The sequence below is a fragment of the Labrus bergylta genome, chromosome 6 (assembly GCF_963930695.1).
Source record: "Labrus bergylta chromosome 6, fLabBer1.1, whole genome shotgun sequence".
NCBI classification, from domain to species: Eukaryota; Metazoa; Chordata; class Actinopteri; order Labriformes; family Labridae; genus Labrus; species Labrus bergylta.
Genome location: NC_089200.1, coordinates 33,246,816 through 33,259,525, shown reverse-complemented (window position 1 = coordinate 33,259,525; position 12,710 = coordinate 33,246,816). Strand labels below are relative to the sequence as shown.

The following is a 12,710-nucleotide window of genomic DNA, read 5'->3' as shown; positions in this document are numbered from 1 at the left end:
TCATCAGATTGGTACCTCGTGGCAGACATTGGTCGAAGTTTCCACAGATAACACAAAACATTTTCATAACCTGGATGAATCAACCCTCCACCTGTTTGTGGGATCGTTTTTGTAACTTTAACAGATTCCTGTCTGTGACCTTCAAGAAAACCTTTCTCCAAGACTCTGTTGTGTAATTTTGTCCTTAAAATGTTGAAATAACCAAAAATTGTCAAACTTTTTAGGGGTTACCTTAAATGGATAGCATCCCACAAAGGGATAGGATTTCTACAATCCCAAGAACACATGCTAGGAGCATTTGAGTGAACCTTCCTGCATCATTTGCTGAATGATAAACACATTTTTAAAGGAAATATTCAAGAAAGATTTGTGGAACATTTCACTTCCTTCTATTCTTGCTGGAACTGAAAACATGTTTATTATCAAAATAGTGTTAAGCAGAAGGAGGCTTAATTCATGTTATCAAAATAAATACATAGAAACCATATGATTACAAAATCTGCTACCTTCCCTATGAGATATGCAATCAACAAAAAACAGTGTCCACTGTCAGTTCTGTACTCCATCACTCTCTTTGTTTCATTCAAAGACTTGAACTGGATTGGATTTGTCTATTTGTCCCACTGAACTGTAAAAGCATTAACAAGCGCTCTACTCTTTCTCAGTCTTTTGTTTGAGCCTACTCCCTCATATTAGTTTCTCCTGATCCTCCTCAGAAGGAGGTAGCACCGCACAGCTCACTTTGTTCTCTCCTCGAGTGATTTGTTCACTTTCTGGCTTATTGTAAATACTCTTCTTATGCAACCCTTTATTGCGTAGGATTAGTGATTATTCTAGTAAAATTGGTCGGAACTACATGTCCCATCAGACTGTACGGCCCACGATGAAGGTAAATGGTAAATTGACTTGAGCATGTAACGCATTCCTACTCAAAGCTCTTTTACACCGCAGGTCACACATACACATTCACACACTGATGGTAGAGGTTGCTGAGTAAAGAGTCCATCAGTATTAACTCATCCATTCATACACATTCACACACTGATGGTAGAGGCTGCTGTGTAAAGAGTCCATCAGTATTAACTCATCCATTCATACACTGATGGTAGAGGCTGCTGTGTAAAGAGTCCATCAGTATTAACTACTCATCCATTCCTACACATTCACACGCTGATGGTAGAGGCTGCTGAGTAAAGAGTCCGTCAGTATTAACTCATCCATTCATACACATTCACACGCTGATGGTAGAGGCTGCTGAGTAAAGAGTCCATCAGTATTAACTCATCCATTCATACACATTCACACGCTGATGGTAGAGGCCGCTGTGTAAAGAGTCCATCAGTATTAACTCATCCATTCATACACATTAACACACTGATGGTAGAGGCCGCTGAGTAAAGAGTCCATCAGTATTAACTCATCCATTCATACAAATTCCCTCACTAATGGTAGAGGCCGCTGTGTAAAGAGTCCATCAGTATTAACTCATCCATTCATACACATTCACACACTGATGGTAGAGGCTGCTGCAAACCACAGAGTCTTGACGGAAAGGGAGTGTTTTGAAGCAGGAAGTGACCAGGAACTGATTGAGAATTCAGAAATGTAAATTTGTTTTGTCCGTGATAAAAGTGTTTTGCTTTCGTTATTTGGTTTTATAAAACCGCAAGCTTTGCCAAAAGTGTTTCAGACTTTGTAACCTCAGGTGCCCACAGTGTTACCCAGATACCGAACAAAAATACTACTAATGCAAAACTGAATTTACTAAAGAGGTTGGACAGTTACCCTTTAAAAAGTTTACTAAATAACTAGCAAAATAAATATTTTCAAAAATCTATTCTAAATAAAAAAACGTCTAGAATAACTAAATAAACAGCACCATACAAATATTAATAAACTAAATACCAAACTAAATTCTAACAACAAATAAAAAGGTCCTACACCTTCATCGTGTGTATTATTTGATCTTCAGAGTGTAACCTAAAGCAGTGTTCTTCAAAGTCGGGGTCCTGATCCCCTGGTGGGTCGCCAGGGTGCACTAGGGGGCCATGGAAACTTTGAGGGAAGTAAAGAATAATATTCTACGAATTTTGTACATGTTTTCCTGTTTACCACCAACCTGTGACTACAGATGGAAATCAGCCTGTGGCTGTAATCTGACATATTATATATTATATTATTATATCTACTCCTTTATATTTTGTATTTTAAGTTAAGTTTAAGCTTTAAGTTGTATTTAAATTGACACTTTATATTTAGGTTAAAATGTTTCGTACTTGCACTGTTGTTAATTTACTGCTCTGTGTGCCTTTGAATTGCTCCCCGGGGACAAATAAAGATTTTTGAATTTGAATTTGAATATTTACATTTTTATGCTCATTAATAAGCACTGTCCCTATTTTAAATACATGAATACCATTTTTTTATTGATCGCTGCATATCCAAATTTGTGTTCAGTTTCTACAAAGGTCTATCAACATTGTAAAAAACACAACAAAAAACGACATATACTGTTTACAAAAATATACATTGAATGATATGGATGAAAAACGAGATTTCTCATTGTTAGTTAAATAAGAACATAAACATGCTACTATTCATTTTTGAAATTTTGCAATCGTAACGTAAAGGGGGTCCCCTCCAGAGGTCGATGCTTGGCATGGCAAAGTTTGGGAACCCCTGACCTAAAGCGCTGATGTTGTACACTCCAGTACAGTAGGGGGCGATATGGCCCTAAATGATCCGCCAATCAACCTAGAGAGGAAGTAGAAGAAGTAGAAGAAGAAGAAGAAGACCTTGGAGTTTGACGTAAAACAGCATGGCGAACAAGGAGCCCAATGTAAGTGTACTGAATGCTAAATCATATTTGAATGAATGATTGATTAGAGCTGGGTTCTGTTGATCTGTCTCAGTACCCTGAAAAGGAGCTAACGGCATGCTAATGAGTAAAGTCTGTTTGTTAGCAGGTTGTTAGTAAGAGGTCAGGTCAGTTAGCAAGTTAGCATAGCTTAATAACAACCAGCAGTCACATCGTATGACCTCGAATCATTGATTATGGTTAAAGTTTAGAGCTGGACTGTACAGTCCTTAAGTAATTCTTCTAGTAAAGCCAGTTATCTATTCGTGTTTAGAGGAGTCTAGACCAGGTCCGGTAAATAGTACTAACATAGTCTTTAAAGTCTCATTCATCCTCAAAGTAATTCAGAGAAATGATTACTCCTTTACTACCCCCCCCCCATAAAATGTAGCGCATTGTCCAGCACCTGAGGGACCTGGCAGGTCGGATGGCGTCTGGAGGGAAAGGTGCAGGATTAGGACTGAAGCTGCTGCTTGGAGCTGGTGCATTGGCATATGGAGTTAAAGAAGCCACGTACACAGGTAAACATTTCTACCTTTTAGAGTTACACGCATCACAGTCTGTGATCTGTTGGGATCATCCCCACAGGCTGCAGGATCCATTGAACATGTCAAATAAATCTACTGCTGCTAATATTTGTTTTCATTTATTCCTGATAATGACAAAGTCTATTTAGAGTTAACGCTTCATCTTTGTTTACAGAGTTCATCCTCATTCTAGTTTCTGTTGTTACCATAGTGTTGTAGTCCAGACCACACTAACCCAGACCAAGAGAGACCAGAGTGATCCGAGACCAAGACATTTAGGGATCAAGACTGAGACAAGACCAAGACATTTAGGGATCAAGACTGAGACAAGACCAAGACCAAGACCAAGGTGTGGCGAGACCAGACCAAGATCATAAATATCTCTGAAAAATGATCATCTTGTGTGCAGGGGGGGGCGTGTCACTCACTCAGACCGTAACACACCGGGACGGTTGAGGTCCTAACCGGGGGATAAAGATCTTTGAAAATGAAGTGATTTTATTTGTTCTGTTAGAAAGAGAGGTTTTCCTTCTAATCACAGTAATGACGTGATTAAAATCCAGGGTACTCAGTCTGAGACCAAGACCTTTGAAAAGTGGTCTCCAAATCGAGTATTCAAACACTAGTTCACAACATGCAAAAGCTCTAGAGAAAAGATGTTTTCTTTTATTTGACTTTCTCGTGCGTGCATGTGTGTAGTGGAGGGTGGTCAGAGGGCCATCGTCTTCAACAGGATTGGTGGGATGCAGATGGACACTATTCTGGCTGAAGGGCTCCACTTCAGGTAAGATCAACACACTCACTAACTGTTCATAAATATTCTCCAGGGGAAAGTAAGTAAGTAAGAACATGTGAACAATGTCCGTCACCTGGAGGAACTGAGATCTTCTAATTAAAAATGAAGGATATTAATCACAAAACTACCAACATCTTTTGACATCTGGGGTTTCATTCGTACATAACTAATCACAAATATGTCAGAAATCGACTATTTGATTTTCTTAATGTTGAAAAAGTGCTGCCATTCCACCCCCCAAGGATGTACAGTTGTCCTTAAACTGTTAAAATCTAAGAAACACTTCCCTGACAGAGCTGCTCTGTTAGAAGTGAAGTGAAAGATTCTTGTGTTTTTAAACCACAGCTGCAGTGAATCAGTCCATTTGACCTGGGAACTTTCGGTGTGCTGCCTTACAGCAGCTTGTGCTGGGTAATGTCGCCACCTGCTGGTGGAGCTGGTCACTGCACCTCATACAAACATACTATTGTGTTGCGAATTCGACCAAAAGCCGCCAACCAATTTGGATGGAAGTCACATGGTCGACAACCAAAGAGGAGCCAGTCTACCAATGTGCAACAAGCCCATTTCACATGTCAGAGACAGATGATTAGATACTTCAATACTGATTAGATACTGTTCATAGACAGATGATTAGATACTTTATTGATCCCGAGGGAAATTCAAAGCATCCAGTAACAGTTTAGAAAGAAATGCACAACAATAAACAACTGCTGTCCCCCTTCCCTACATGTATATGACCCTGAATAAAGATTTAAAGAAGCCACTATGAATCAAAATGAAAACTGTGCAACTCAAAAATAGACTTGTACAAACATTTTTTTCAAAACCTGTGCAGGGATAAAGATGGATGTGCAATTTAAAGGAAACCTATGAACAGTTTCAAAGAAGAAGACGGGTAAATTAGACCTGTACATAAACAGTGTAGACCTCCTGAAAGTTTCTGTATGTACAGCAGTGTTTGAAAGGAGGTAGTGCAGACCACACTCTGAGTCCTGCTGCTGCAGCTCTATCACATTAAGTCCAAACACATTGTAATGTAAATAATGATTTAGTTATCTTCTAAACCTCCTTACTTAGAATGTTAAGAGTTATGTCTTCAAATAATGAAATATCCTGCCAAGTGTCAGCTTTATGTTTGTTAGGAAATGTTCCAATCACAGGTGTCACTTTTGAGTTACAATCAGGGGGGGTCTAACATCAAAGGACCCCTCTGGGAGCAGAAACCAGGGGAAGGGGAACATCACTATGACACAACAAATACATTCCCACACCCTGAAATCTTGTTCTACAGTGTAATGTCTGTGAAACCACTAACTGTTCCATGACTTTACTGTGTCTGTGTTGTAGGATCCCCTGGTTCCAGTACCCCATCATATATGATATCAGAGCTAAACCCAGAAAGATCTCCTCTTTGACAGGAAGCAAAGGTAAAAAAAAAAAAAAAAAGCAGCTACACAACCACACACATACCGTTTTCATAAATCTCCTGATATCTCCAGGAGGAGTTTGAATCTTTCTTCTACCAGACCCCGACTATTTTTCCATAGCCATTTCTGAGTGGCGCAGCAGGATATTCTCTTCAACTACACATAGCTCTGATATAAAGATACATATTCTCATTATAGAGTCGTGTAGCGGACTCTGTTGCTTCGTCTGCCACTTCTGCGTTGTTCTTTTTACATCATGCCTTACCTCAGGAGACCCCTCCCCCTGCCCCCTCTCCCCTCTGACAGGGTTAGTCTCCAGCTATCTTTTGTGGGCTGATCTCCCTGCCTGGTCTATTATTTCTATAGTTTTCTTAATGTGACACTGAAAAGCCCCTCTGGTTAGAGGGAAACGTCTCTGAGGACTCAAAATAGAAGTCCAGCTGCCTGCTGGATTAAACGTACCTCACATCCAATGTGAGGCTGCCATGTTAACGCTAAATGAACCCTAACAGGACAGGACAGGTTTAATCATTCTTGTACTAGTTTTTGTCAAGGAGCACACAACACAACGTCTAAACAGGAGGATGCTTTAACAAACTGCTAACAAACACAAGTCTCAACTATGAATCATACATTTAGACTTGTAAAGTTCAGCCTGGATTTACCTTTAGGCAGAATGCTAGAGCTCTTCAGTTATTAATGTATTATTAATGCATGGAATCCAGTTTGTACTATAATGAAGGTTTGTAGTGAATGTTTGTTTGAAGGTTTCTTCTGGTGTCTTCTGTAAAGGAAATGACACACCAAGCAGACGGCCAATCACCACTTACGGTCTGTGCATGTGTGAGGGGCGGCGGAAGCTCGTTATGATGCGAGAAGACTATTTTCATGTATTATAGGTAGCCTACTAATGGAGAATAATGTCTGATTTAAAAAGTAGAAAATGGCGCTGGCGTTGTCAGCTCTTGGTGGAAAAAGAAGAGACGGAGAAACCGCTCTAATGGGTGAAAGCATGGATACTACAGCTGCATGCTCAAGGGGCTTTACTGAACCTGAGAGGAGAGCTAGAGAGACAGGAAACCTCCCAACAGCCAATCAGAGAGACTCCTTTCACTGACGCTGATTCAAAATCCTTTTTCTGAAAAATTGTGTGTGTAGATCTGCAGATGGTGAACATAGCAGTGCGGGTGTTGTCCAGACCTCTAGCATCCAAGCTACCAATCCTGTATCAACAGCTGGGAAAGGACTACGATGAGCGAGTCCTGCCCTCCATCGTCAACGAGGTCCTCAAGTCTGTGGTGGCAAAGTTTAACGCCTCACAGCTCATCACACAGAGAGCACAGGTTTGTTTTCTCCCAGTCTGTATCATCTTTACCACCTTTTACAGTAGTTAGCTTATGGACTATCTGCAGACATACCTGTGTGATATGATCTTTGTGTTTCTCCAGGTGTCCCTGCTGGTGCGCAGGGAGTTGTTTGAGCGGGCCAAAGACTTCAACATCATTCTTGATGACGTGGCCATCACTGAGCTGAGCTTCAGCAGCCAGTACACCGCTGCTGTGGAGGCCAAGCAAGTTGGTAAGACTCGATGAGGGATGCTGAATGAATCTCCAAAATGCAAAATGGGTTTTAACTTATAAAAAAAGATGTGTTCATGTGACTTCATCTCAAATTTAAAATATTCTCTTTTATTTCATTTTGTGTCTGGTTGAAAAGTGTTTGACATTAAATAAGAGAAGAAGAACTACAGCGTTAATGACTGTAGAGATGCAGAGAAACTAACTTCAAGCGTCTGTGAACTTACATATAGATTTGAAATGATCGTTTCTTAAATTAAAGGCACAGTATGTAAGTTTCACCACCAGGGGGCTCTTAATCCAAACAATAACAAAAGATGATGTTGAGGCTGGCGGGGAATCATGGGAGCGATTCTCTCTGCTACTCCCTCCCTGCATGATGAAAACGACCTCTGAGTTGACCGTAGTCATGACGACCGGGTGAAACCGACCTGAGGAACAGAATATGTTTACAGACGAGGTGATGTTTCAGAATATAATCTACATGAAGTTTTTATCAGAGCAGCTCATGTAGTAACAGAACAGCAGCTTTCAGCAGCAGTTAGCGCTTCATTATGCAGCAGTCTTTGATGTAACATCCGGTGTTTCCACGGCAACAATAAATATGCCGAGTCTATCATGGCGGCTGCCGCGACAAGTCACGTCCCGTAAGAATGATAAAATCACAAATTCCTCTGGCTTTGATAACTGTCTGTCAAAATGTTTCTTATTATCTTTACCTTCTTTCTTTTTAAAGAGCTTCAGCTGTTTGATGTTTACTAACAGAAATTACTCTTGTGTGTTTCAGCCCAGCAGGAGGCCCAGAGAGCCCAGTTCTACGTGGAGAAAGCCAAACAGGACCAAAGACATAAGATCATCCAGGCTGAGGGAGAGGCGGAAGCTGCTAAAATGGTGACTGACTCCCTGAACAACTAAACGGCTTCTTACTTTGAGATAGAAACAGTCAAAGCTCGCTCTCAGTAGATTTCTCTTGAGGATTAAACTCCTTGAAGTGGTCTGTGTCATGTCTGCTAACTGTGTTTTCTGCTCATGTGTTTTTGTGCTCGTCTGAATGTGTGCACACAGTTGGGTCTGGCAGTGACTAAAAACCCTGGTTACCTGAAGCTGAGGCGAATCAGAGCTGCACAAACCATTGCAAAGACGGTCAGTATCATCACTTTACATTTAGATTCCTGGAAGAGATTTCACTACATAAGTGGAGCAGATGATGTTCTATGATGATGATGTCTGTTTCTATCTCCAGGTGGCAACCTCTCAGAACAAGGTGTACCTTAATGCTGACAACTTGGTCCTGAACCTCCAGGATCAAAAGAACTTTTCTAAGTAGGTTCAAACACACACACACACACACACACACACACACACACACACACACACACACAGTTATGGCACAGTTAAGTCCTAGGACCATTCGTCTAAACAATATGAGTCTACATAATCCTTTTTAAGGCCTTTTCTATTTTTCTAATCATCCTGAGTGCCTGGACCTGGAGTATTTCTACCTGTGTTTGTTGGTTTGAAGTTGTCCTCCACTTTTTTTGAAGTCTTCCCTCCCATGAGCACTGGTGCTTTGAAGAATACCAGAAGCACTCCTGTTGTTTCTCTTTTTCAGTATCCTGGATTTCTTTGCATAAAGTTTTCATGGTTCTTTGAGATTGTTATATCTACATCCTCACAACAGACCTTTTTTAACAGCTCACCTTTTGACCTTTTCTGGGGATCCTCAGCTTGTATCCAGCTTTCTTTTAGAAAGCCTGAACAAATGCTGAATTTAAATGTGATTCTGTCTGTTGGTTTACATGGACGGGACGGCCGGCTCCTCCCTTTGTGTATAAAAGCTGTTTTAGTCAAGAACTAGAGAGAAGAGTTTTTAGATCACGCTCATTCTGTGTCAGTTTACATGAAATGTGAAGCTACGAGCTAACTAAAGAGTGCTAACATTAGCATGCTAACACAACAATGTGAAGCTACGAGCTAACTAAAGAGCGCTAACATTAGCATGCTAACACAACAATGCAGCTCGATACAAGGACAATTTTGTCTGCTGCTTGCACTTAGCGCTTGATTAATGTGCATTCTAATTTGATAACTCCTTCATGTGAACGCCAGTGTAAGGGGGGGTTGGAGGTGTGTCTCTGGAGGAGAACGGAGGCTTCAGTATGGAGGAGGCGTGGCCAAACAGCAGTTTGTTTTGGTTTCATGCTGGTGCTCAAGGGCGACATCTACTGGATCAAAAAGTCGACACATTCTTCCTTTAATGCAACTCACAAGATAAATTATGATTGATTTCACTAATTTCATCAACCAACACACGTCTCATCAAACCAACCTCCTCCTGTTTTCACAGAGCACAGTCTTTGTGCAGCGTTGGGACAGTACTTGGTGGTTAATGTGTGTGTTGTTGTTTTTCAGCATGGTGCCAGGAAACAAGTGATGAAGAGGACCAGAGGACGGTAAAACGGATCCTGTCACCAGCAGCCTCTGTTTTGCTTGTGGTGTAGAAAATGAAAATAGAAGACTGTGATCGGGGGCAACAAGAAAAGAAGCGAGTAGACGGCTCTCTCATTTCAGCTTCATTGTTGTAAGATGGGACTCATATTAAAACAATTAGAATGCAAAATGATGTGCTAGGGCCTTTTGTAAATCACAATTTCACCAAATCAGTATATCTTGAGAAAGCAAGATCAGTAGTTTCTGTCATAGAGGGTTGTTATAAGTCATGTTTATTAAGCACTTCTGTCTCCAGTATGGTGTGCTTCATGATAGATCTCACTGATGAATTCTTCCACCAGAGTCACTCAGAAACTGGCTGGAAATCTTTTTGCATAAAGGATTTAAACGATCGTCTTCTTCCTGCTATTCCTTTAAAACTATGAGAATGTTCTTCAGGGCTACACATCCCTGCCCAGGTGAAGTGTGTGGGTGTGTGGATTCATATGGTCAATCCAACGCTGTGGACGCAGTGTTGGCACTCTGTCAATAAAGTTTTATTACAATTCTACTTTCTCAGGTTCCCTTATTGGAGCAGTTTGAATTGATCGGACTGAGCTCTGATATTACATTTACCAAAATCAATCATTATTTGTAAAGCGCCAATAAATATCAAGCGATAACTCGAGACACTTTTCAAAAGAGCAGATGTGATATGAAGGAAGGATTTCTCCGGTTGTCCACACTTCCTCCCCGCTGAGGTGGAGGTCGGAGCAGGCCGTGTATGAAGGAGGATGGAGGTGGTTGTGGAGATGACAGTCTGATGATGGAGGCTGGCTGTATGCAAAAGCATATTTTCCAACAGAGGGGATTTGACTGCTCCTGAATGTCTTTACTGTGAATATTATTTGTTAGTAGCTTCAATGTTTCATTACTTTAGCATGTTGTTGAATGATGCTTGTGCTCTCTCACTCATGCTGGCATATGAACAAGGATACACTGACTAACACATGTCTGAGTGAAGCTATTTGATAACTAAAAAAGTGATTACCAAAGTCCTCATATAGCTTTCATTATCATGCTACAGGTTTAAGAATGAAGCGCACACATTTTCTGTTGGAAATCTGATAAGACAGTTTCAGATCAGGAGCTCTCCGTAGTGTGCACACTGAGACTCATCACGTACTGACGACTACTTCTGCTCTCCTGTCGTCAGCTACTGCTGCTCAGTCAAGTGTAAAGCTTAGAGCGCCCTCTACTGACCAAGCTGAGTTTAATAGTATTAACATCATTCACTCTGAATACCCTTTGATACAACAATAATACAGGTAAGTGGAACAGTAGTTATGTTTTCAGAGTTTAGCTTTCCCTCAGTTCAACATCTAAATATTTATTCTTTTCAAACACACAGTGCCGCGATCACTTCTAACGCCTTAGCTTTGCACGACCTCAGTTACGCCACATATTAGTTGCTTAATCCTTGCTAATATCAGCAATCACTAGAAGAATAAATTACGTTTGTCCGTTTGCAGAAAAGTGACGCATAAATCCTGTTCTTCACACATAAAGGTGAGAAGTACAGGATGCCACAGACATACATGAAACTGCACTTCAGCACTGCTGGAAAGTGATTCATCTAGGGCGGCTGTGGATCAATGGAGTTGATCATCTCTAACCTGGAAGGTCAGGGGTTCGATCCCCAGCTCCTGCAGCAACATGTCCGATGAGTCCTTTGGCAAGACACTTAACCACAAGTTGCTCCCACTGCTTTGTCAGCGGTGTATGAATGGATGAGTTAATACTGATGGACTCTTTACTCAGCGGCCTCTACCATCAGCGTGTGAATGTGTATGAATGGATGAGTTCCCTCTTCCTGCATCTTATCCCATCTCTCCCCCTATCCCTTTCCAAGCCCAGTGCAGTCTAGGCCTGTGAAGGCTGTTTCGTCATGAGCCGGGGATCCGGCCGAAGATTTCTGCCTTTTAATAAGGCAGTTTTTTCTTTCCACTGTAACTTTTGCTGCTTTGCTAAAGTGCTCATGATGGATAGGCCGGGTCTTTGTAATATAGCAATAAGTAAGGTCTTTTACCTGCTTTTTGTAAAGTGTCTCGAGATAACACTTGTTATGAGTTGACGCTATACAAATAAAAATTGATTGATTGATTGATTAATACTGATGGACTCTTTACTCAGCAGCCTCTACCATCAGTGTGTGAATGTGTATGAATGGATGAGTTAATACTGATGGACTCTTTACTCAGCAGCCTCTACCATCAGTGTGTGAATGTGTATGAATGGATGAGTTAATACTGATGGACTCTTTACACAGCAGCCTCTACCATCAGTGTGTGAATGTGTATGAATGGATGAGTTAATACTGATGGACTCTACTCAGTAGCCTCTATCATCAGTGTGTGAATGTGTAGGTGACTAGAAAAGCGCTATATAAGCTCAAGTCCATTTACCATTTAAGACGCACACTAGACCCTTCTCCTCTGTCTCCCCCCAGTGGTGGAACGAACCTCCAAATTTTAAGCCTTTAACCTTTAAGAAAAAGCTAAAGAGCCAGCTCTTTCATGAATACCTACTAACTTAATGATGATGGTCTCCATATTATTGATGATGATGATGATGATGATGGTAATGACGATGGTTTTTGTTTGATAACATTTATAAGATGGTTTCTATACTGATTAGAGCTCTCAAGAACTGCCGTCAATGTTGTGTTTTGCCTCTGGTCACTTCCTGTCAGCCCCTCTGGTCACTTCCTGTCAGCCCCTCTGGTCACTTCCTGTCAGCACCTATGTGTCCAATCGGACTCAAAGCTGATCATTTGCTCTTATTGACATTGTTCCCTTTTTTCTAGATCCTTGCTTGTGTTGTACTTATTCGCTGATGTACGTCACTTTGGAAAAAAAGTCTGCTAAGTGAATTGTAGAATTGTAGGATCCAGTTCCACTTCTGGTTTTCTGTGCAGCTGCTCTGCTTTTCTCCTCCTCTCTCCCCCCGCCATTTCAAACAGCACCTGCAGCCTGCCATGATGGAGGAGGAGGAGGAGGGAGAGCGGCTTTGTTATCAGAAGAGCAAAGGAGG

General features: G+C 41.2%; 1 protein-coding gene across 1 annotated transcript; it reads left to right on the top strand.

Moving 5' to 3' along the window:
* The first annotated feature begins 2,717 nt into the window (after nt 1–2,717).
* On the top strand, nt 2,718–10,186 carry phb2b (prohibitin 2b). Its single transcript, XM_020646926.3, has 10 exons — nt 2,718–2,839; nt 3,249–3,378; nt 4,084–4,168; nt 5,531–5,610; nt 6,769–6,953; nt 7,059–7,188; nt 7,975–8,078; nt 8,253–8,330; nt 8,431–8,510; nt 9,600–10,186. Exons 1-10 carry the CDS (start codon nt 2,819–2,821, stop codon nt 9,619–9,621), a joined length of 915 nt encoding a protein of 304 aa, XP_020502582.1. The 5' UTR covers nt 2,718–2,818; the 3' UTR covers nt 9,622–10,186.
* The last annotated feature ends 2,524 nt before the right edge of the window (nt 10,187–12,710 follow it).

What these genes read in the sequence shown, in the direction of transcription:
- phb2b (XM_020646926.3), top strand. Translation starts at nt 2,819, where the DNA reads ATGGCGAACAAGGAGCCCAAT. An exon ending in AGGCGGAAGCTGCTAAAATG is followed by an intron (nt 8,079 to 8,252) that starts GTGACTGACTCC and finishes GTGTGCACACAG; the next exon opens with TTGGGTCTGGCAGTGACTAA. An exon ending in GATCAAAAGAACTTTTCTAA is followed by an intron (nt 8,511 to 9,599) that starts GTAGGTTCAAAC and finishes GTTGTTTTTCAG; the next exon opens with CATGGTGCCAGGAAACAAGT.